Genomic DNA, 25,889 nt, shown 5'->3' with positions numbered 1-25,889 from the left:
CAACGGATGTCATCATTTCTAGAAATTTTATCTTTATAACCGATTTATTTATTCTATTATATCAAAATACTCGAAAATATATCAAACTACCCGTTTTCTCAAGAACTTCTATGATTGGCTTCCCGAAGAGATGTTTCCGAACGAAAAGGAAAAATTCCAGCTCCAAAGACTTTAGATCAGGTTTCGAACAAATTGAATGACTTTGAGATAATCTAAAGCTTTATCCCAGTTCTCCCTTTGATTCTGTTTGGCAGTTTTTGGACCAATTAACTCAAAGAAAAGTGTAAATGTTTACTGATTTAGTTTAATTAATGGGTGTTTATGGCGAATTATGAAACTTCTTTTGGATGGATTTTTTTATTTTGTTGCTGCGGAAACTGTATTGCTTCGGAAAAATTTTCAGTTAAAATACCAAATCAGAGAAAACTTTATTCGGAGTTGAAAACAACCAGTAAAATAATTGTTTCTTCTGATTGTCAAAATTCGCTTTTCGAATTGCAAGAACAAGCTTTTGAAGTTTTTTGATGCTTAATTTGCGCTTTTCGCAGAAAACTCAACAACTATCAGAAAAGCAACCAAAATTCTGTTGCTAGCTTAGTCAATGATTCATTTAGGATGATACATGCTGCGTTTTTGACGGAAGTAAATCAGGAGTCTTTATGTTTTGACCATGCTGCGACTAGTTTTTCTTGTCGAGAAAAACCGGTTTGAAATTTTTTGATGCTCGTCTTACTTCAAGCGAATAAGGCGAGCGAGCAGTCTTGTTTTTACTGCTTAAAAGCTTAGTATAGCTTAATTTAAAACCTAAAAGCTTAGTTTTACTTGAATAGCCTTAGTTTACATTGAGTTTTTTAGCACCTTTTTGAAATCAATTTTTTCATGAATTCAAAAAACTGCAAAATTAAAAAAAAAATGATTTTTTTTTCATTTTCAAGTAGATTTTCTAAAAAAAACACTGTTTTTCATTTTGCTTCTTTTACTATGACTGTAGAATATACCTAATTACCAGATTTTTGCTCAGCTTTTTTTCACACCCAGCCGAGAAAAAAAATGACAATATTTTGAAAAAACTTTGTTGTTTTCATTAGACTATGGTCGGATCATTCTGTGCATTTTGCTCAGTAAGCCGCTATCTTTGTTTTATTATATGATCTGATTAAGGTTTTTTCTCATTAATTTTAAAATTCCGTGGGTCTTTGTTCTTCGCACTCATGAACACACATCCTCAGGATAACAGATTGTTTCAGCAAGGACCGTTTTTATAAAAAAAAAAAGGTTCCATCTAGTACTAAACAAAAGGCAGAATCAACTAGCTGAAGCAGGGCAATTATATTGGTTTATTTCATATTCTAGACATTGTAAGGTGTGGATCGATGGTAGACCAAATCATCAGTATCTTGATACAAGTTGCAAAGTATATGAATTATTTTCGATCATTTTGCAGTGAGTGCATCCAATTGCAATTGTTACCGCAGAGAAGATCATGTTTCTGCCGCTGAGAAAAAAATCATATCTCTTTTAAAACTGAAAATTTTTGATGAATGGACAACGTAAACCGCGCAACATAAATGGTAATGAATATATTTAAATATAACTCGACAAGAATTTTTTTTTGATGAAATAGCAGCTTCGCAGATATGAAGCTGCCAGTTTTGTATGTTTTAACTATTTTTTCCCTTACAGCACCATATTTAAAATTGGCCCAATACAATTCATTATTGTCCAAAGAAGTCGGTACTGCCCTTTTAAAATATTTTTCATACTAGATTTAGTAAATTTTTACATGTCTCAAAAGTGCATTTTCTCGAGTTCCTATTTGTTGTTTTCATCTAAAAACTTATGTCCGAACACCATTTTCTGTGTTTGAATTCCTGGGCGAAAAAGTCAGCTTGTAAGCCACGAACTATTTCGCGTCGAAAAAAATGCCAAAATGTGTCGAGGGAGGCTATTTTTTTCCAAAAGACGCGTGACTCAACGATTGAGAATTTTATCTCTGGGGCTGAAAATTAGTTATAGCACTGAAGACAAATTGATAAATTCAATCATTGCAAAAAAGTTTCTTTTTCCCACTTTTTTTCGGTGACTAAGATAAATTCCACGTAACTAAGAATAACCTTGTCACATCTGGGAACTTATGTTGGTAAATTTGATTAATGTTTGTAGCCAAGAAACATTTGAATCAAAGTTTTGCAGTCTTTTGATATGTTTTGTATTCATTTTCCAAGTTTTTTTTTCACTAAATTGTTTTTGACTTCTTTTTTACATCCAAGTTTTTTTTTACCACTAATATATATCGTTAATTTGACCTAAAACAAAATTCGCACAAACAAAAGATAACTTACTTACGATTGCTTGTAACTGGAATTATGGGACTTTGAAACTTGTCTATTTGGTCGATTGTTCAGTTAGACAAAATTAAGTGTTCGGTAAGTCGAATGTAAAGAGTTTGCACAAACAAGATTTTAAAATAAAAAATCATATTTTTTAGGTTTCTGATTTTGGTCGAAAGTGATTGTGAATTCTGAACCTTGGTACGGGCGTTTTTCTGATGACGCGTAAGAAATGCAGCAAATTGAACCTGGCTCACAAACCATTCCAAAATAATTTGGGCTACGCTATATGATGCAAACTGTGTTCTACTTGTGGAACTACAAAGAATTCAGTTTCTTTTAATAAAAACTTCAAAAAAAAGTCAACTGAGCACCTGAAACTGAACTGGAGACTTCATGGCCTTGCGCTAGTACTAAGAGTCTTGTTTAACTTCTTAAAGCAGTTTGTCAAAATGGTTTGAGAAAACAGTAGATGCATTAGGTTTTATTTACATTCTTCATCATCGATCTCAGTAATTTCAACTATCAAGTAATCAGTTTTCAAGTGATTTCAATTATTTAAAATAAATTTACAAAGAAACGCCAGATTAAATCTCCTATGAAAACCGGATAGCCGGATACTGTTGTTGACTCCTCCGACTACGCCGGTTAAGAAATTAACTTAGAAACAATTTCTTCAAATCATGGAAACAAAACTCCAAATTTTTTCTTTTTTCATGTAGGTTTTTTTTCTAAAAATTCAATTGCATTACCTGAAAACTGCTGAGTGAATTTAATAAAAGCATCTTTTTGGAGGCTAGCTTCTAATTAATTTGTCTTATATACTCAGAAAAATGATTTTTTAGAGCAAAACTTCTCGACAAGTTGACAATTTGCCTTGAAACAATTCGAATCGCGGCTGAAGTAGTTTCAATATGATTTCAACTTTGACCCTTACAATCTTTCAGTGTGATAGACAAAATCAAGCTATTCAATAACACTAGCTAGGTGTCAAATCCTTCAAACTAAGGGAAGCAGTTGAAACAAAAAAATATCAATTTGACGTTGTATGAAGTTTTTTAATATTGTCACATATTGTTTTGAACTTCAAATCTAAGTGATTTTGTAAAAGGTTTTGATTTTCATTGCCAAATCAACTAATTTTTTAGAGCTTTAGATTTTCATCCACAAACAATCAAAGGTAACCGCGCTGTACATTCTCACATTTCAGATTTTTAGTTTATGTTTCATAATGTGATCAGTAAAATATAGCAGTTGGTTAGTTTGAAAATAAGATGTATATATTTGAGTTCTTCTTAGATATTAATTGTGAAATTAATTGGTTCGTGCTCAAGTTGCTCGAAGATGCCCCATTGCATCTCACAGTTTCTTGAATGAGTCGTTGCATAATCCAAGTACTCTGCACTCCATTCATTGGCGAAGGCACACAAAACACCGTTAATTTTCCGATCTGCCAGAGAAGAACAATAGCTAGACTGACTTTTGTGTCTCAAACACAACTTGCTCCGAAGCATCCAAGGTGGAGAAGTAGATGGTACCTTCAACATCCAGGAGAGACACCACTTGTATCTGCGATCTATGATATCATTCATGTATCTGTTCACTGAAATGCACTCTACAGTTGTGTTTGGCTTACAATCCCTTTGATAGTACCACGTCTGAGTATCGAAATCAGAGTATCTAAAGCAGATTTCGACCGAACTGAACCATTCGTCGTGATCAGTAGGCGGTGACATTATACCCCAGCTCATAGAACATTCGCGGCCAACTTCGTTATTTATATCAGTGTATACCGAAGTGAATGCATTTGGTTCGGTGCAAAGTGGGTTTCCATTATTCGCACAGTCAGTTGAGCGGAAACATAAACGTACATTCTGCCACCAGTTTCCGGGACTAACACGTGAACTTAATTCCGTCACAGAAGCGTGTACTGGAACTGCAGCTGATTTCATTTCATTAGCGTGGGCAATGAGGTCTGTAATTTGACTCTTGTCTTCAGGGTAGTCGTTCAGAAGTCCATTCAAAGTCTCAACTGCTTCTGCTAAATAGGCTTTGTTCAGGTAGGCCTGCACTGCTAGATCCATAGATGTTTGTTTACCACTGTGCTTCATGATATGGCTGATAGGGACAAGTTTGCAATTCAACAGCCACGGTTGAGGTGTGATGGTGGGGTACCATAACTCGGCATTTCCTGTAGTTGTGAGCAAATACTCATTGCCACCGTAATAACTGGTTATCACTGCGAGGATTGAGCAACGAAATCCTCGTCGAACGTAAAACTGTCAACATTCACTGCAAGAGAATTCAGTGTGTAGTTGAAATTTCCCTCAGCTGCATTTTCAACTGAATTTGTCCGATAGAACGACACTTCTGTTGAAGAGACTTGTTTTACCGTTCCTCCGAATTCTCCCACAGAGCAAAAGTGAGTTCCATGTTTAGAAATGAAGTCAAAATAATCCTCAGGACTGTCTTCAAAACGGTTTGGAAGATCCAATACTTCAGCATTAACTTCCGGTTTCATTTCTAATATTGATTCATTCTGCAAAGAAACTCGCAAAACTGAAAAACTCGCGCTAACTTCTGCAGCAGTTTGACTCTTATTTAAAATGTTGTTCATTTGTTTTTGATACTCAGTGTTGTTGGCAAACAACCCATTTTGTCTTTCAATTGCTGAATTTTGTAGCAATTGGGCTCTGAAATCATGGTGAGTGTTATACGTTCTTCGTTTATAGGAATCTTGTACGCCAGCTGGAACCTCCTCTACTTCTGAAATTTGGTCAGCGATTTGGTAATTTATGTTTTCTGGACTAGTCCATTGTTTATTCTGGGCGCATGTCAGTTTTATTAAACTGCTCTTGAAGCCGACAGGCCCGTAGCCTTCAATGGGAAGATGTGACAATTGCGTGGCATCGACTCCACGAAAAAGCAACTCATATCGAGAAATCATGTCGGGGCAACCTGGAAAAGAAGATATTAATTACAAAAGGTACCGCGATTCTGTTTTTCATCTGTAAAACCTTAATGAAACGTTGGCTTGATATAAAAAACAGCAACAGTAGCTAGCTATTTTATAATAAGCTTTTGTATTGGCCATTCAATAGTATTTTGCACGCTAAATAAGACTCCCTCAAAAAAAAAATTTATCAAGATTATCAAAGTAAAAATTTTTGCGGGGAGAAATATCTATATTCTATCACTTTCAGTTTTCAAAAAAAAATACAATCAAAATTGACCTCAGCTGTGTTCCGAATAATTTGACACATTTATTTGAAAAAAAGAAAGAAAGAAAGAATTTATTTTCTCGATTGGTAAATACATTGACAAAATTAAAGTAATTTTTCATTTATATACAATCGAGAGGTACAGCAAACGAGACCATGCGGTCTATCAACAGCTTCACTTAGTATAACATCAATAGTAAACAGCATTATGGAAGAAAAATAAATTTGAAAAAAGAGTGAAAGAAAAGAAAGAGAAATTGCGAACATAAAAAGGCCATATTATCTGCATTTTAATGGCGTGTGCGTGTGATCTCTAGTGAATTATACCTATGACCTGTCTCTCAACCATGAATATCAAAACATTTTTGTTTTTAATTTTCTAAAAATTTTCTAAGAAAAAATTCAAAAAATTACAAAAATTGTCATATCTCCTGAACTAAAAGGCTCCAGAGCATCATTTTTTTCGTGAAGAATCAAAATATATAGTTGGTGGTCTTGCAGCATTTACCCAAGGTATTCGTAATTAAACATTTTAAAAATTAAATACTAAAGATGTCAGCTCGTTGTTATTTAATAGATATCCATTTTTGAATTCATGATATTAACTTTTAACTTTTTCAATTTTCGCATTTTCGATATCATTTAGAAGTAAACCCCTTGTTCTGAGAATAAATAAAGCCTAGATCCCCGATACGCCACTGAGTTTTTTTCGAATAGTCTTTTCCTAAATGTTTCTTTAAGCATGTTTAGTTTTCCCCTACGGGTTTCGCGTAATGGATTTTCAAATTCAAATAAATTATTCAAAAAACTTTCGCTATGAAGTTTATTAATCGATCGCAGCACGAATTTCAGTAATTCATAGACATGGAGCTCATGGACTGTTAGTATTTGATGTTTACTGAAAAAGTCTTCGGAGTGGTTCCTACGATTTCTGAAAAAAATATTAATTTTAGAATCTTTTTCTGAAGCATAAAAATCGGCAGCAAAGATGAGTAGCTGCAACAACCGTAGACCAGAATACCATATTGGATTGTTGTTGTGATGTTACTACGATAGTACTCTAAGAGCTGATGCCTAGGTGCGCAATAGCGTAGCTTGGAAATAATGCCCGATTGCTTGGCTAGTCGCATTTTTACATTGTCTACATGCGAAACGAACGATAATTTGGAGTCAATGTATACACCCAGATATTTAATCACGGGTTCTTTCTTAATGTTACAGTTATTTAATTGAAAGGTCATTGAATTGGAAGTCTTTAAATTCATTTGCAACGTTTTACCCATATTTATAATCAATTTATTTGCATTAAGCCAGTAGTTCAGTTTGATAATGTCCTCTTCAACCCGAAGATTTATTTGACCAATTGCTGTGACATTTGTATCATCGGCAAAAAGGACAATTTCTGTTGAATTGCATGCATGAGGTAGGTCATTAATATATATAAGAAATAGTAACGGACCTAAAATAGATCCTTGAGGGACACCACATTTAATAGTCGACCAGTTTGAAGAAAATCCCTTAATTTCTACACGTTGAATTCTTTCATTTAGATATGATCTAAACCATTTATGCGCATTTCCTCTGATACCGTATGATTCGAGTTTTTGTAACAGAATATTATGTTCTATTGTGTCGAAGGCTTTTTCAGATCGAAAAAGAAACTAATTATGCTTTTATTGCCATGGGAACGCATTGTTTCAGTAAAATCAACTAGTGCATCGACAGTACTGTGTTTTGATCGAAAACCAAACTGCCTACAATAAATTAGTGAGAATTTTTCTAGATAATTATAAGTTCTTGTGTACATCGCTCTCTCAAAGATTTTACTCCACACTATTAGGAGAGATATTGGTCTGTAATTGTTTTCTACAACTCTTGATCCACTTTTATGCATAGGGATAACTTTCGCTCTTTTTAATCTATCTGGAAAAATGCCCTGTATAAAGAAGTTGTTAATTAAAGAAGCTAAATAAGGAATGGTTGCTGGTGCCGATAATTTAACTAATATGTTGTTTTTATTGTCGTCTCCCAATGAAGATTTATTATCAAGATTATCGATGATTTTTTGCACTTCACATCTGTAACAGGATATAGAAAAACCGACTGCTCAGCCTGATTAAGAGATGGCAATGGTAAGTAATCTAATTTTTTCTTAAGCTCTGTGCCTATAGCTGAGAGGAAATTATTAAATCTCTCAGCAATATCAAATGTTGACGGAGCTTACTTGTGCTGCAGACAGGATTCAAGCACTGGAACATTTGCATCTTTAGTTTTTTTTCCACTTAAATCATTGAGTAGTTTATATGTTTGTCTTGAGTCTCCTATACATGCTATAAATTTCTTATTATAGTATTTTCTTTTCGACGATTTAATTTCTTTTTCTAACTTAGATCTTAAGTTTTTAAAATTTTCTAATAATATCTGATTTATTGGATTACTTTTCCATAAACAGTGGGCTCTATTTCTTTTGGTGCGTAAAGTTTTTAACGTAATGTTGAACCACTTTGGTTTTTGGAACTCAGGTTTTCTGTTTATTCTCATGGGTGCAAAGTATGTTTTTATTTTGTTGAAAGCCGCAGAAAAACTGTTAAAGGATTCCGATGGATCAGTAGAATGACATATTTGTATATTATCACTTAGCTCTGTATGTAAAGCTTTTATATACAAGTAGTAGATGTTGGAGCTGAAGTGGGGGGAGGGGGGGGAGGTGGCGGACCCCCATGTATTAAAATAGGCAATAGAGCATCCGGTCCGCCAGCTATGTATTAAGATTGGGTATAGAGTCTACAATGTATTAAGATAGGGAATACCGACGGTAAGGTTTCAGTGTGATGGTAAGAGAAAGAAAAATGTAATTGTTTTGGTTTTTGTCTAGTTTTTTCGCAAAAATATTGGCGCGTGTTAACTAACTTGTAAATATCGAAGGTTAATTACGTGTAGATTGTGCAATGAAGGACTTTTAATTAGTTTTTTGGTACATGGTCAGTCAATGGTAAGAGTTTTTGGGTAAAAACTTGGAACTTTTAGGAAAAAATTTTCAAAAAAACTTCAAAACACGATAAGGTTAGCTATTATTTGACCTAATTTATTAAATAATCTTACTTTCTATCTATTTGAAACGATAATTTTACTTTCTATCTAATTGAAACAATGCTGAAACCTACAGAGACTTCAAAAAAAATCAAATTTTTTGAGAGAAAAAAATTAAATTACAATGAAAATATATAAATCACTGTATCGTATAAAAAACTTACTGCCATAATTTACACTTACAAATGAAAAAACTACAAACTTACATAAAATTACTTATAAAATTCAAAACATGCACATCATGAAGATTATTCAAGTTTGTCTGGTAGAATTTAAAAAGAAGAAATGCTGAATAAATTGCGTAAAATCCACACAAAATTTCAGTTTTTTGTAGCTTTCGAGGAACCATTCGCCGATACTTTTTTGTTAGAAAGGAATAAGTTGTTCTTTTCCGACCCAAAGAATCAGCAAAATAGTAAGTTTTATCCAATCGAGCCATCATGATCCAGTGCTCCCCTCTATCATTGCTTGGAGCTGAGTTAACAATTGCAAAAGAGTATTTTGTTAGTTGAGGTACTTTATCAGAGGGGTAAAATCCCATGTGCTTGAACCTGAGTTCAGGAATTCTTTCAATAATTTGCAGAAGTAAAAAATTATCCATTTTCGCAAACGTTAGCTGATTTACATCTAAAACAAAGAAATAGAAATGTTGATATTGTAATTTAGGATGGAAAATTCTAAAGTTAATGACTTACTCGCATTTAGGTACTGAATCAACAAAGTCCCATACACAAAACTAGCGAACTGGACAAAATTTGTTGAACACTGATTTACAGTCTAGGTTGAAGAAATGTCTTGGGTTTTCAATTAAACAGCATTCATTAGCTGCTTTTTCTGGAGATTTAGGTCTGAAGAAAAACAAATATATAGAACAGAGACAACCACAATGAAAAGTTCCAAAAAAGCTACAATATTTTTGTAGGAACCTGAAAACTCAAAAAAACTAAACATTTTTAGCGACTGTTCCAAATTTGTCAATTTGAACATTTGATAGTCTTTCTCCCAAGACTATCACTTCCGTTACTTGCTCCAAGGGAAACTGAAAAAACATTTCTAATCTCAAGCTTTCTCCACTAAGTTCTGGATAATGCAACTGTTCAGCAGCATCCTGTAGTGAAGTCAAGTCAAAAACTAGAATATAGTGATTTTGAAAATTTTCCATAGGAAGAGCTGGGAAATCTTCGTTAAACTGCATTGCTTTCATTGTTGTAACATAAGGTGGACAAGGAGAAGTTGTATCTAATGAAACAATTGCTCTTCCACCCCAAATAATTCTAAGTTCTCTTAATTGAAATTGCTGATAGTTGAAAGGATTTTCATGAAAAGAACCTGCAACAGCTGAATTTGTATTCATTGCAACAGCTACTCTTCTTATTGGAGCGTTATTGAATATATTTTCTTGTATGAATTGGTTTTGACGAGATGGAATGATAAAAGTTCTTGCTATAGTTTCCATGTAATTGTATTGAGCAGGTTCTCTTTCCAGATTCCATTGCAAGTATTGATGATTAGGTTCAGCAACTAAAATCTAGTAAACAACGAACAATCAACTATTTTCAGACTGACATTTGGATTATCAGATAACATGTAAAAATTAGGTCTAGCTCGAATAAGTTTAATTCGAACTTTGGTATTTGGTGGCAACAGTTTTTCGCAAGTAAACAAATCAATGGCGAGCCTCCCATAGAGTGAAAAAGTTATCCCTGTTCCCAAGAAACTTGCTCTATCAGTGAATGGATACATATCAAATGCATCAGGATTTTCTTCAAAACTGTATCCATGACAAGCAAGAATTCTTTTATTACTCACTGCTGACGAGTTGAATTCGTTCGATATCTGTGCCTTATGAGGATATAATCCATTGGCATTGTAAACCATTGTATTGTTAAAATAAACTTCACAGTTGGAGAATAGAGAATGTAGTAGATTGTTTACATAAGTTAAGTAAGTTTGTGGTTCCTCATCTGAATCTTCCTCCGATTTTGCTTTATGTTCTGCTTTTTCTTTTTTGAAAGCATCAAACAATCTTCCTTTAAATAGTTGAAGCTTTAAGCTAAGATGGGTATCACGCATATCCAAGTAGAGGTACGATCCGTTTCAAATTCAAACTCAATACTGCTTTCATCCAGAGAAGTACTGGGGAATACTCCTTGTGTGTAAGATGACATAATTGTTTCCAAAACTGGGACTTTATCAAAAATCTCCAGTGAAGAATTTGTAAAAGCCCCGTACCGAAAATGGCTTTGGTTTACACTCATTTTATATTGTCAAAAATGTCTGTGCGAGAGCGACTGTTTTTCGATCTACTTTTTTGAGAAATGGATCTGGTTCTATCTGCTCTACGCTTAGATTTCTTTTTTCCACCTCCCAATTGTTTCCGAACTGTTTTTGTTCCCACATCTTTTGCAAATGTTTTGAGTTTTTTACGTCCACTAACAACTTCCCCAATCTCTGGAGCAGCGATTTCAAACAAATCTGCCCCAATTCTTTTCGCAGCTGGGACTATATATTTTTTAATAAAGGGGATTGCAGTTCTCCCAAGAATTTGTGCAAGAGCTCCAAAACCTCTTCCACGCTGTCTTGCATGTCCTCGAAAAATAGGCAAATCAGCTGAATTTTGATTAACCATTTCGTATGAAGTTTAAATCAAAATGATTATTCGAAATCTTGCGAAACAAGAGAACAACTCGATTGATTCCTACGGACACAAAAGGAATTTTTTCGCATGTACTATCTCTTAGTTCTATCTTGATACTATGGAAAGAATTTTTCAACAGCTTTTTAAACTGTAAATTTGTAAAGGATTGGTAATTCATGTACTGTCCTGTAGAAATTATATCTCCACTCTTCAATTTGGAGATAAATGGAATACAACGCAATAAGGGAATTTTTGTATTACCAACTATGTTATATTCTATAATATCACTGTATATCATTAGGGAATGTATTCTTATAATGTCGTAAGAATACTGAGGATAATGTGGACCTTTTCCTTTCATTATAACCCCTGTTTTATTTTGTTCTAAATCACAACCAAAAATGTGGCTCAATTCAGTACTCTGAATTATAAACACTGATTGACTCTCAGGTAAATGAACAGCAACTTTTTTGTGTAATTTTATCTACTGATACATAGGTTCCGTTTTATTCAAAAACTTGAGCTCCTAGACGTTACTCATGGCTACAACTATATCAACAATACTTTGATACAATCCTGGTTCAATGCTCATTGGTACAATCTTTCTTTTCTCCTCAAAACTTTCTCTACCATCTACGAATGTAAACTTTCCCTCTGTACCATTTTGGTACAAAGAAGGGTATGATATTTCTGAAATAGCAACCTCCCATTCTCCTTTCAAATGTTTTTGTTCAGGTAGAAAATTTGTGAAAGAACTAAGACTATTATTCGGATAACAAATAAAAGAAGCGTTGGAAACCAACTCAATAGTGAAAGAATCCATGACAACTGATCGGTAGAAATTTAGTTTAAAAAATGATTTACCTTTAATCAGAACATTTTCTAAGCTCTTTTTCATAAAATTTTTCCAGAATTTCTTCTTTGTCGAGATCTTTGATGCTGTATGTAGAGGCTTTTTTGTAGAGACCGCCGAAATTTCAAAAATTTCATCTGTAAATTGTGGTTTACATCCTTTTCGGAACGGATTATCATTCTTTGAAATTCTCACTCTGTCTCCAACTTTGAATTTTAGTTTCTTATACATTGTTAGAGGTTTATTGTGCAAAATTGAGAGGAAATCAGTGTTCTTGACCTCTCTAGGTGATTTCCCAATAGATCTATTGATGCTACAATTCATTGTAGACACAAATTGCGGCAACTTGTTAATGAATTTTTCACCATGATCTTCTATGTAGCGGCAAATAATGTGTTTTAATGATTGAATGGCTCTCTCTGCAAATGCAGCTTTTGTTTCACTCATCGTCGAGTAAACTTCAATGCTTTTTTCCTTGCACAATTTTTTGAAAGTTCCTCCATATTCCATTCCTTTATCAACCCAAAGCTTTTCAGGAGTGTTTTTTCGAGAAATCATTTTTTTGAAAGCTTGCAAAATGTCTTTGGCATATTTAGCTTTCATTGTTTGAACTCTGACAAATCGCGAAAAAACATCAACAGCAACCAATAAATATTTGACTCCCTTGTTTTGACTCGCTAGTTTGTCCACAATTGCTAAATCCATACACCGAATTTCATTTATATATTTTAAAAGTGCTTGAAGCCTTCGAAAACGTCTGATTGGGGGACCAAATTTTGTATATTCCAAGTTCTTCTGTCTTTCGCTTTGGCATTCTTGTTGGCAACAAGTTAAGGTGGAATTTGAGTTGCTTCCAAAATGGTAAGGTGAATATCGGGAAAGGCGGTATTTTTTCGCTTTAGTGCACACACAAAGTCTACAATTGATTCTTTTGTGTCTCGATTATCTAATATGATATTTTCTGACTGACTTAGTCTAATTCTAGGAGAATTCAAAATTAAATCAATAAGGTGCTTATTGTTACTCGTTTTCAATTTTGCATTTACAGCACTGTAAATAGAATCAAAATTGTTTGGTACAATCTCCTCTTTTTCATGCTTTTGTTCCAATTTTGGTTTTTTTGAAAGTGTGCTTTGTGATTGATAAATTGAGTGAGGAATTAGAACAAATTGATCCATACTATGTCAATCGTTTAATGACAAAAGGCGTGATAACAGATATTAATTGTAAGCCTTTTGGCGAGCTCAAAATAGTTCTCCTTTTATGCAGTGAAGTTCTTCTTCGTGTGAGTTCTGATATTTCTCGTCGATATTTTACTACGTCTACTTTTCGAAGATCCCTTAGCTCGCCTCGTAGTAAGTTTACTAGACATTCGCTGAGGAATTGAATGAAACATTTTGGACAATGGAGAATGAATTGTTTTTGAAGTTTTTGGGAAAATGTTTGAAATATTGGGAGTATAGAGACGTACTGTATGCTCATCGTCCAAAAACTTAGTTTCTGTTCCTGCTGGTAGATAAAACTTTGATGGAACTGAACCACTGTTTGTGCAATATCTTAGCGAATCAACTGTTTTTGGAGTTAAATCAATGAGTAAATGACCATAAGGAGTAGATGTTGCATCTTGATACCACTCTTTCAATTGTGATCCTAGACCTAGTTGTTGATTTAATGTACTGATTTGTAAAACATCTCTCGGTGACTTGAATAAGACTATATGTGTATTTTGGAACTCAACATCTCTTCCCAATTTGCTTTGATGAAACAAGTTATGCTTAATAAATATTGTATTCAGTCCCCTGTGTCTTCCAGCAGTAGCAATTTTTACAAACTGCTTAGAATTTGAAATTTCTTCACAAGAGTCATCAAATAAAAACAGGTATTTTGTTCCATTATTGGGAAGGTTTTCAATCAATTCAAAGTCAAATCGTTGGATAAAATTAAGGTTTTTTCTTTGCATTTGTCCATAAAGAGGTTGATAATGTTGATAAAAACAAAAAATTTTGTCAAGTTTTGGTTGAAATGTACCAATTTTTAACCACTCAAAAATAAGATGTGTTTTTCCAGATCCACTCGGTCCAACTAGCGAAATAAAAACTCGTTCTTTGGTAGAAATTATTTTATTCATAGCTTTGGAGAAGGTAAAATATAACCGACTGTACTTGATAAAATTGCTACCCAAACAGTTGTTTCTTCACATGTAGTGGATAACATTATTCGAACGATTGGAAAAGCTAGCATTAAAACTATGACAAAAAATTGGCAAATAAACACTAAAAGAGATATATTACACGTACGTCCAAAAAACTTCCAAGATTTTCGTTCATGATTCTCTTCATCAAAAACAAAATTTCCTAAATTTAATTGCTTGTCACATTCATCTCCCATCTCAACTCTGGAATGAAAAAATTGATAATGATTAACATTTAAATTTCAAAAACACGATATTACAAAAGTATTAAGGTAATTTACAATTTATTAAAAAAACATCGAGTCCATGTTCCGTATGCAAATGCTTTTCTTTCTGCACAATGAAGAGTATTTGCATGACGAAATGGGTAGTTGCTACACCTCCAATCGAATTCCTCATCTTTGAAAATCAAATTCTGAACTTTTGGACATGCGTAGTCATCCAAGTTTGTAACCTTTGTTTCCAAAATTTCTGACAGAATTTTACATTTTTCATAACCTTTTGCAAAAAACTCCGTTTCTGGAGCTTTTAGTTTTTTCAATATTTTTTCAAGCTCAGTATATTTTTCATAGCCACTGTTCCAATTGATTCCATGAAGATGCTTTGTACACCAAGCAGACTGAGATGTAGCTTTGAACTTTTTGAGAGGAAGAAAGGAATATCCCACAGTTTGTCCAACTCTTTAACTATTTTGTTTTCAATACACTCAATATCCAAAACAACTAGACTCATGATGGTAACTGTTTTCGCTGAAAATTTTTGTTAGAATAACTAACAATCGAACAATGCATATACTGATGAAGCAAAAATTTTAACATACAAACAGAAAATTAATCCAGTCACGTGACCAAGAAAACAAGAACTTGGAAATCTAGGTAAAACATAACAATAACCAGGTCCCTTATAAGTAGTAGAATTCACAGATCCAGCTGCATCTTGTAAAATTGCATGAAGTCTGAAAATTTTCGAATTTGCAAAAAAGTAATGCATACAAGAATTTCCGTATCCAATTAAGCCCCCAAAAGGAAATTTTTGGTTCATTTCTTTCAAATTTATGTTTGGGTCCAAAACAATACAGGTATTAAGAAAGTAATTTTTTCTTTTTGTGAAAATTCATGCTTTATCAAATCAAAATTTCTGAGAATTTCATTCAATTTCTGAACGTTCATTTTCTACAGTGCATTTGTCAATAATGATACAAGTTTTTTTGAATGTTTCTACATAAGACAAAACTGAGGGGATAAAATCAACCAAATAGGGAATACCGACGGTAAGGTTTCAGTGTGATGGTAAGAGAAAGAAAAATGTAATTGTTTTGGTTTTTGTCTAGTTTTTTCGCAAAAATGTTGGCGCGTGTTAACTAACTTGTAAATATCGAAGGTTAATTACGTGTAGATTGTGCAATGAAGGACTTTTAATTAGTTTTTTGGTACATAGTCAGTCAATGGTAAGAGTTTTTGGGTAAAAACTTGGAATTTTTAGGAAAAAATTTTCAAAAAAACTTCAAAACACGATAAGGTTAGCTATTATTTGACCTAATTTATTAAATAATCTTACTTTCTATCTATTTGAAACAATAATTTTACTTTCTATCTAATTGAAACAATGCTGAAACCTACAGAGACTTCAAAAAAAATCAAATTTTTCGAGAGAAAAAAATTAAATTACAATGAAAATATATAAATCAATGTATCGTATAAAAAACCTACTGCCATAATTTACACTTACAAATGAAAAAACTACAAACTTACATAAAATTACTTATAAAATTCAAAACATGCACATCATGAAGATTATTCAAGTTTGTCTGGTAGAATTTAAAAAGAAGAAATGCTGAATAAATTGCGTAAAATCCACACAAAATTTCAGTTTTTTGTAGCTTTCGAGGAACCATTCGCCGATACTTTTTTGTTAGAAAGGAATAAGTTGTTCTTTTCCGACCCAAAGAATCAGCAAAATAGTAAGTTTTATCCAATCGAGCCATCATGATCCAGTGCTCCCCTCTATCATTGCTTGGAGCTGAGTTAACAATTGCAAAAGAGTATTTTGTTAGTTGAGGTACTTTATCAGAGGGGTAAAATCCCATGTGCTTGAACCTGAGTTCAGGAATTCTTTCAATAATTTGCAGAAGTAAAAAATTATCCATTTTCGCAAACGTTAGCTGATTTACATCTAAAACAAAGAAATAGAAATGTTGATATTGTAATTTAGGATGGAAAATTCTAAAGTTAATGACTTACTCGCATTTAGGTACTGAATCAACAAAGTCCCATACACAAAACTAGCGAACTGGACAAAATTTGTTGAACACTGATTTACAGTCTAGGTTGAAGAAATGTCTTGGGTTTTCAATTAAACAGCATTCATTAGCTGCTTTTTCTGGAGATTTAGGTCTGAAGAAAAACAAATATATAGAACAGAGACAACCACAATGAAAAGTTCCAAAAAAGCTACAATATTTTTGTAGGAACCTGAAAACTCAAAAAAACTAAACATTTTTAGCGACTGTTCCAAATTTGTCAATTTGAACATTTGATAGTCTTTCTCCCAAGACTATCACTTCCGTTACTTGCTCCAAGGGAAACTGAAAAAACATTTCTAATCTCAAGCTTTCTCCACTAAGTTCTGGATAATGCAACTGTTCAGCAGCATCCTGTAGTGAAGTCAAGTCAAAAACTAGAATATAGTGATTTTGAAAATCTTCCATAGGAAGAGCTGGGAAATCTTCGTTAAACTGCATTGCTTTCATTGTTGTAACATAAGGTCGACAAGGAGAAGTTGTATCTAATGAAACAATTGCTCTTCCACCCCAAATAATTCTAAGTTCTCTTAATTGAAATTGCTGATAGTTGAAAGGATTTTCATGAAAAGAACCTGCAACAGCTGAATTTGTATTCATTGCAACAGCTACTCTTCTTATTGGAGCGTTATTGAATATATTTTCTTGTATGAATTGGTTTTGACGAGATGGAATGATAAAAGTTCTTGCTATAGTTTCCATGTAATTGTATTGAGCAGGTTCTCTTTCCAGATTCCATTGCAAGTATTGATGATTAGGTTCAGCAACTAAAATCTAGTAAACAACGAACAATCAACTATTTTCAGACTGACATTTGGATTATCAGATAACATGTAAAAATTAGGTCTAGCTCGAATAAGTTTAATTCGAACTTTGGTATTTGGTGGCAACAGTTTTTCGCAAGTAAACAAATCAATGGCGAGCCTCCCATAGAGTGAAAAAGTTATCCCTGTTCCCAAGAAATTTGCTCTATCAGTGAATGGATACATATCAAATGCATCAGGATTTTCTTCAAAACTGTATCCATGACAAGCAAGAATTCTTTTATTACTCACTGCTGACGAGTTGAATTCGTTCGATATCTGTGCCTTATGAGGATATAATCCATTGGCATTGTAAACCATTGTATTGTTAAAATAAACTTCACAGTTGGAGAATAGAGAATGTAGTAGATTGTTTACATAAGTTAAGTAAGTTTGTGGTTCCTCATCTGAATCTTCCTCCGATTTTGCTTTATTTTCTGCTTTTTCTTTTTTGAAAGCATCAAACAATCTTCCTTTAAATAGTTGAAGCTTTAAGCTAAGATGGGTATCACGCATATCCAAGTAGAGGTACGATCCGTTTCAAATTCAAACTCAATACTGCTTTCATCCAGAGAAGTACTGGGGAATACTTCTTGTGTGTAAGATGACATAATTGTTTCCAAAACTGGGACTTTATCAAAAATCTCCAGTGAAGAATTTGTAAAAGCCCCGTACCGAAAATGGCTTTGGTTTACACTCATTTTATATTGTCAAAAATGTCTGTGCGAGAGCGACTGTTTTTCGATCTACTTTTTTGAGAAATGGATCTGGTTCTATCTGCTCTACGCTTAGATTTCTTTTTTCCACCTCCCAATTGTTTCCGAACTGTTTTTGTTCCCACATCTTTTGCAAATGTTTTGAGTTTTTTACGTCCACTAACAACTTCTCCAATCTCTGGAGCAGCGATTTCAAACAAATCTGCCCCAATTCTTTTCGCAGCTGGGACTATATATTTTTTAATAAAGGGGATTGCAGTTCTCCCAAGAATTTGTGCAAGAGCTCCAAAACCTCTTCCACGCTGTCTTGCATGTCCTCGAAAAATAGGCAAATCAGCTGAATTTTGAGCAACCATTTCGTATGAAGTTTAAATCAAAATGATTATTCGAAATCTTGCGAAACAAGAGAACAACTCGATTGATTCCTACGGACACAAAAGGAATTTTTTCGCATGTACTATCTCTTAGTTCTATCTTGATACTATGGAAAGAATTTTTCAACAGCTTTTTAAACTGTAAATTTGTAAAGGATTGGTAATTCATGTACTGTCCTGTAGAAATTATATCTCCACTCTTCACTTTGGAGATAAATGGAATACAACGCAATAAGGGAATTTTTGTATTACCAACTATGTTATATTCTATAATATCACTGTATATCATTAGGGAATGTATTCTTATAATGTCGTAAGAATACTGAGGATAATGGGGACCTTTTCCTTTCATTATAACCCCTGTTTTATTTTGTTCTAAATCACAACCAAAAATGTGGCTCAATTCAGCACTCTGAATTATAAACACTGATTGACTCTCAGGTAAATGAACAGCAACTTTTTGTGTAATTTTATCTACTGATACATAGGTTCCGTTTTATTCAAAAATTTGAGCTCCTAGACGTTACTCATGGCTACAACTATATCAACAATACTTGGATACAATCCTGGTTCAATGCTCATTGGTACAATCTTTCTTTTCTCCTCAAAACTTTCTCTACCATCTACGAATGTAAACTTTCCCTCTGTAACATTTTGGTACAAAGAAGGGTATGATATTTCTGAAATAGCAACCTCCCATTCTCCTTTCAAATGTATTTGTTCAGGTAGAAAATTTGTGAAAGAACTAAGACTATTATTCGGATAACAAATAAAAGAAGCGTTGGAAACCAACTCAATAGTGAAAGAATCCATGACAACTGATCGGTAGAAATTTAGTTTAAAGAATGATTTACCTTTAATCAGAACATTTTCTAAGCTCTTTTTCATAAAATTTTTCCAGAATTTCTTCTTTGTCGAGATCTTTGATGCTGTATGTAGAGGCTTTTTTGTAGAGACCGCCGAAATTTCAAAAATTTCATCTGTAAATTGTGGTTTACATCCTTTTCGGAACGGATTATCATTCTTTGAAATTCTCACTCTGTCTCCAACTTTGAATTTTAGTTTCTTATACATTGTTAGAGGTTTATTGTGCAAAATTGAGAGGAAATCAGTATTCTTGACCTCTCTAGGTGATTTCCCAATAGATCTATTGATGCTACAATTCATTGTAGACACAAATTGCGGCAACTTGTTAATGAATTTTTCACCATGATCTTCTATGTAGCGGCAAATAATGTGTTTTAATGATTGAATGGCTCTCTCTGCAAATGCAGCTTTTGTTTCACTCATCGTCGAGTAAACTTCAATGCTTTTTTCCTTGCACAATTTTTTGAAAGTTCCTCCATATTCCATTCCTTTATCAACCCAAAGCTTTTCAGGAGTGTTTTTTCGAGAAATCATTTTTTTGAAAGCTTGCAAAATGTCTTTGGCATATTTAGCTTTCATTGTTTGAACTCTGACAAATCGCGAAAAAACATCAACAGCAACCAATAAATATTTGACTCCCTTGTTTTGACTCGCTAGTTTGTCCACAATTGCTAAATCCATACACCGAATTTCATTTATATATTTTAAAAATGCTTGAAGCCTTCGAAAACGTCTGATTGGGGGACCAAATTTTGTATATTCCAAGTTCTTCTGTCTTTCGCTTTGGCATTCTTGTTGGCAACAAGTTAAGGTGGAATTTGAGTTGCTTCCAAAATGGTAAGGTGAATATCGGGAAAGGCGGTATTTTTTCGCTTTAGTGCACACACAAAGTCTACAATTGATTCTTTTGTGTCTCGATTATCTAATATGATATTTTCTGACTGACTTAGTCTAATTCTAGGAGAATTCAAAATTAAATCAATAAGGTGCTTATTGTTACTCGTTTTCAATTTTGCATTTACAGCACTGTAAATAGAATCAAAATTTTTTGGTACAATCTCCTCTTTTTCATGCTTTTGTTCCAATTTTGGTTTTTTTGAAAGTGTGCTTTGTGATTGATAAATTGAGTAAGGAATTAGAACAAATTGATCCATACTATGTCAATCGTTTAATGACAAAAGGAGTGATAACAGATATTAATTGTAAGCCTTTTGGCGAGCTCAAAATAGTTCTCCTTTTATGCAGTGAAGTTCTTCTTCGTGTGAGTTCTGATATTTCTCGTCGATATTTTACTACGTCTACTTTTCGAAGATCCCTTAGCTCGCCTCGTAGTAAGTTTACTAGACATTCGCTGAGGAATTGAATGAAACATTTTGGACAATGGAGAATGAATTGTTTTTGAAGTTTTTGGGAAAATGTTTGAAATATTGGGAGTATAGAGACGTACTGTATGCTCATTGTCCAAAAACTTAGTTTCTGTTCCTGCTGGTAGATAAAACTTTGATGGAACTGAACCACTGTTTGTGCAATATCTTAGCGAATCAACTGTTTTTGGAGTTAAATCAATGAGTAAATGACCATAAGGAGTAGATGTTGCATCTTGATACCACTCTTTCAATTGTGATCCTAGACCTAGTTGTTGATTTAATGTACTGATTTGTAAAACATCTCTCGGTGACTTGAATAAGACTATATGTGTATTTTGGAACTCAACATCTCTTCCCAATTTGCTTTGATGAAACAAGTTATGCTTAATAAATATTGTATTCAGTCCCCTGTGTCTTCCAGCAGTAGCAATTTTTACAAACTGCTTAGAATTTGAAATTTCTTCACAAGAGTCATCAAATAAAAACAGGTATTTTGTTCCATTATTGGGAAGGTTTTCAATCAATTCAAAGTCAAATCGTTGGATAAAATTAAGGTTTTTTCTTTGCATTTGTCCATAAAGAGGTTGATAATGTTGATAAAAACAAAAAATTTTGTCAAGTTTTGGTTGAAATGTACCAATTTTTAACCACTCAAAAATAAGATGTGTTTTTCCAGATCCACTCGGTCCAACTAGCGAAATAAAAACTCGTTCTTTGGTAGAAATTATTTTATTCATAGCTTTGGAGAAGGTAAAATATAACCGACTGTACTTGATAAAATTGCTACCCAAACAGTTGTTTCTTCACATGTAGTGGATAACATTATTCGAACGATTGGAAAAGCTAGCATTAAAACTATGACAAAAAATTGGCAAATAAACACTAAAAGAGATATATTACACGTACGTCCAAAAAACTTCCAAGATTTTCGTTCATGATTCTCTTCATCAAAAACAAAATTTCCTAAATTTAATTGCTTGTCACATTCATCTCCCATCTCAACTCTGGAATGAAAAAATTGATAATGATTAACATTTAAATTTCAAAAACACGATATTACAAAAGTATTAAGGTAATTTACAATTTATTAAAAAAACATCGAGTCCATGTTCCGTATGCAAATGCTTTTCTTTCTGCACAATGAAGAGTATTTGCATGACGAAATGGGTAGTTGCTACACCTCCAATCGAATTCCTCATCTTTGAAAATCAAATTCTGAACTTTTGGACATGCGTAGTCATCCAAGTTTGTAACCTTTGTTTCCAAAATTTCTGACAGAATTTTACATTTTTCATAACCTTTTGCAAAAAACTCCGTTTCTGGAGCTTTTAGTTTTTTCAATATTTTTTCAAGCTCAGTATATTTTTCATAGCCACTGTTCCAATTGATTCCATGAAGATGCTTTGTACACCAAACAGACTGAGATGTAGCTTTGAACTTTTTGGGAGGAAGAAAGGAATATCCCACAGTTTGTCCAACTCTTTAACTATTTTGTTTTCAATACACTCAATATCCAAAACAACTAGACTCATGATGGTAACTGTTTTCGCTGAAATTTTTTGTTAGAATAACTAACAATCGAACAATGCATATACTGATGAAGCAAAAATTTTAACATACAAACAGAAAATTAATCCAGTCACGTGACCAAGAAAACAAGAACTTGGAAATCTAGGTAAAACATAACAATAACCAGGTCCCTTATAAGTAGTAGAATTCACAGATCCAGCTGCATCTTGTAAAATTGCATGAAGTCTGAAAATTTTCGAATTTGCAAAAAAGTAATGCATACAAGAATTTCCGTATCCAATTAAGCCCCCAAAAGGAAATTTTTGGTTCATTTCTTTCAAATTTATGTTTGGGTCCAAAACAATACAGGTATTAAGAAAGTAATTTTTTCTTTTTGTGAAAATTCATGCTTTATCAAATCAAAATTTCTGAGAATTTCATTCAATTTCTGAACGTTCATTTTCTACAGTGCATTTGTCAATAATAATACAAGTTTTTTTGACTGTTTCTACATAAGACAAAACTGAGGGGATAAAATCAACCAAATAGGGAATACCGACGGTAAGGTTTCAGTGTGATGGTAAGAGAAAGAAAAATGTAATTGTTTTGGTTTTTGTCTAGTTTTTTCGCAAAAATGTTGGCGCGTGTTAACTAACTTGTAAATATCGAAGGTTAATTACGTGTAGATTGTGCAATGAAGGACTTTTAATTAGTTTTTTGGTACATGGTCAGTCAATGGTAAGAGTTTTTGGGTAAAAACTTGGAATTTTTAGGAAAAAATTTTCAAAAAAACTTCAAAACACGATAAGGTTAGCTATTATTTGACCTAATTTATTAAATAATCTTACTTTCTATCTATTTGAAACGATAATTTTACTTTCTATCTAATTGAAACAATGCTGAAACCTACAGAGACTTCAAAAAAAATCAAATTTTTCGAGAGAAAAAAATTAAATTACAATGAAAATATATAAATCAATGTATCGTATAAAAAACTTACTGCCATAATTTACACTTACAAATGAAAAAACTACAAACTTACATAAAATTACTTATAAAATTCAAAACATGCACATCATGAAGATTATTCAAGTTTGTCTGGTAGAATTTAAAAAGAAGAAATGCTGAATAAATTGCGTAAAATCCACACAAAATTTCAGTTTTTTGTAGCTTTCGAGGAACCATTCGCCGATACTTTTTTGTTAGAAAGGAATAAGTTGTTCTTTTCCGACCCAAAGAATCAGCAAAATAGTAAGTTTTATCCAATCGAGCCATCATGATCCAGTGCTCCCCTCTATCATTGCTTGGAGCTGAGTTAACAATTGCAAAAGAGTATTTTGTTAGTTGAGGTACTTTATCAGAGGGGTAAAATCCCATGTGCTTGAACCTGAGTTCAGGAATTCTTTCAATAATTTGCAGAAGTAAAAAATTATCCATTTTCGCAAACGTTTGCTGATTTACATCTAAAACAAAGAAATAGAAAGTTTGATATTGTAATTTAGGATGGAAAATTCTGAAGTTAATGACTTACTCGCATTTAGGTACTGAATCAACAAAGTCCCATACACAAAACTTGCGAACTGGACAAAACTTGTTGAACACTGATTTACAGTCTAGGTTGAAGAAATATCTTGGGTTTTCAATTAAACAGCATTCATTAGCTGCTTTTTCTGGTATTTAGGTCTGAAGAAAAACAAATATATAGAACAGAGACAACCACAATGAAAAGTTCCAAAAAAGCTACAATATTTTTGTAGGAACCTGAAAACTCAAAAAAATTAAAACATTTTTAGCGACTGCTCCAAATTTGTCAATTTGAACATTTGATAGTCTTTCTCCCAAGACTATCACTTCCGTTACTTGCTCCAAGGGAAACTGAAAAAACATTTCTAATCTCAAGCTTTCTCCACTAAGTTCTGGATAATGCAACTGTTCAGCAGCATCCTGTAGTGAAGTCAAGTCAAAAACTAGAATATAGTGATTTTGAAAATCTTCCATAGGAAGAGCTGGGAAATCTTCGTTAAACTGCATTGCTTTCATTGTTGTAACATAAGGTCGACAAGGAGAAGTTGTATCTAATGAAACAATTGCTCTTCCACCCCAAATAATTCTAAGTTCTCTTAATTGAAATTGCTGATAGTTGAAAGGATTTTCATGAAAAGAACCTGCAACAGCTGAATTTGTATTCATTGCAACAGCTACTCTTCTTATTGGAGCGTTATTGAATATATTTTCTTGTATGAATTGGTTTTGACGAGATGGAATGATAAAAGTTCTTGCTATAGTTTCCATGTAATTGTATTGAGCAGGTTCTCTTTCCAGATTCCATTGCAAGTATTGATGATTAGGTTCAGCAACTAAAATCTAGTAAACAACGAACAATCAACTATTTTCAGACTGACATTTGGATTATCAGATAACATGTAAAAATTAGGTCTAGCTCGAATAAGTTTAATTCGAACTTTGGTATTTGGTGGCAACAGTTTTTCGCAAGTAAACAAATCAATGGCGAGCCTCCCATAGAGTGAAAAAGTTATCCCTGTTCCCAAGAAATTTGCTCTATCAGTGAATGGATACATATCAAATGCATCAGGATTTTCTTCAAAACTGTATCCATGACAAGCAAGAATTCTTTTATTACTCACTGCTGACGAGTTGAATTCGTTCGATATCTGTGCCTTATGAGGATATAATCCATTGGCATTGTAAACCATTGTATTGTTAAAATAAACTTCACAGTTGGAGAATAGAGAATGTAGTAGATTGTTTACATAAGTTAAGTAAGTTTGTGGTTCCTCATCTGAATCTTCCTCCGATTTTGCTTTATGTTCTGCTTTTTCTTTTTTGAAAGCATCAAACAATCTTCCTTTAAATAGTTGAAGCTTTAAGCTAAGATGGGTATCACGCATATCCAAGTAGAGGTACGATTCGTTTCAAATTCAAACTCAATACTGCTTTCATCCAGAGAAGTACTGGGGAATACTTCTTGTGTGTAAGATGACATAATTGTTTCCAAAACTGGGACTTTATCAAAAATCTCCAGTGAAGAATTTGTAAAAGCCCCGTACCGAAAATGGCTTTGGTTTACACTCATTTTATATTGTCAAAAATGTCTGTGCGAGAGCGACTGTTTTTCGATCTAATTTTTTGAGAAATGGATCTGGTTCTATCTGCTCTACGCTTAGATTTCTTTTTTCCACCTCCCAATTGTTTCCGAACTGTTTTTGTTCCCACATCTTTTGCAAATGTTTTGAGTTTTTTACGTCCACTAACAACTTCCCCAATCTCTGGAGCAGCGATTTCAAACAAATCTGCCCCAATTCTTTTCGCAGCTGGGACTATATATTTTTTAATAAAGGGGATTGCAGTTCTCCCAAGAATTTGTGCAAGAGCTCCAAAACCTCTTCCACGCTGTCTTGCATGTCCTCGAAAAATAGGCAAATCAGCTGAATTTTGAGCAACCATTTCGTATGAAGTTTAAATCAAAATGATTATTCGAAATCTTGCGAAACAAGAGAACAACTCGATTGATTCCTACGGACACAAAAGGAATTTTTTCGCATGTACTATCTCTTAGTTCTATCTTGATACTATGGAAAGAATTTTTCAACAGCTTTTTAAACTGTAAATT

General features: G+C 33.2%; 2 protein-coding genes across 2 annotated transcripts in view; both read right to left on the bottom strand.

The window, feature by feature from the left end:
* Window positions 1-3,482: 3,482 nt before the first annotated feature.
* The window catches only part of LOC134844438 (perivitellin-2 67 kDa subunit-like), a 40,777-nt gene continuing 18,370 nt past the window's right edge, over window positions 3,483-25,889 (bottom strand). Inside the window, exon 3 of the mRNA XM_063861115.1 lies at window positions 3,483-5,288. Within this exon, the coding sequence (XP_063717185.1) occupies window positions 4,567-5,288 (722 nt within the window). The 3' untranslated portion in view covers window positions 3,483-4,566. The remainder of the gene's footprint in view (window positions 5,289-25,889) is intronic.
* LOC134843934 (uncharacterized) lies at window positions 3,626-4,441 on the bottom strand. The gene has a single exon (XM_063860287.1). It carries the CDS (start codon window positions 4,439-4,441, stop codon window positions 3,626-3,628), a length of 816 nt encoding a protein of 271 aa, XP_063716357.1.

This window comes from Symsagittifera roscoffensis, chromosome 4, assembly GCF_963678635.1.
Source record: "Symsagittifera roscoffensis chromosome 4, txSymRosc1.1, whole genome shotgun sequence".
In the NCBI taxonomy this organism is placed as follows: domain Eukaryota; kingdom Metazoa; phylum Xenacoelomorpha; order Acoela; family Convolutidae; genus Symsagittifera; species Symsagittifera roscoffensis.
Note: the sequence above shows the minus strand (reverse complement) of the source record. Positions and strands in the feature narration are given on the sequence as shown.

Coding starts and splice junctions, on each gene's coding strand:
- LOC134843934 (XM_063860287.1), bottom strand. CDS start 4,441: ATGAAGCACAGTGGTAAACAAACATCTATGGATCTAGCAGTGCAGGCC.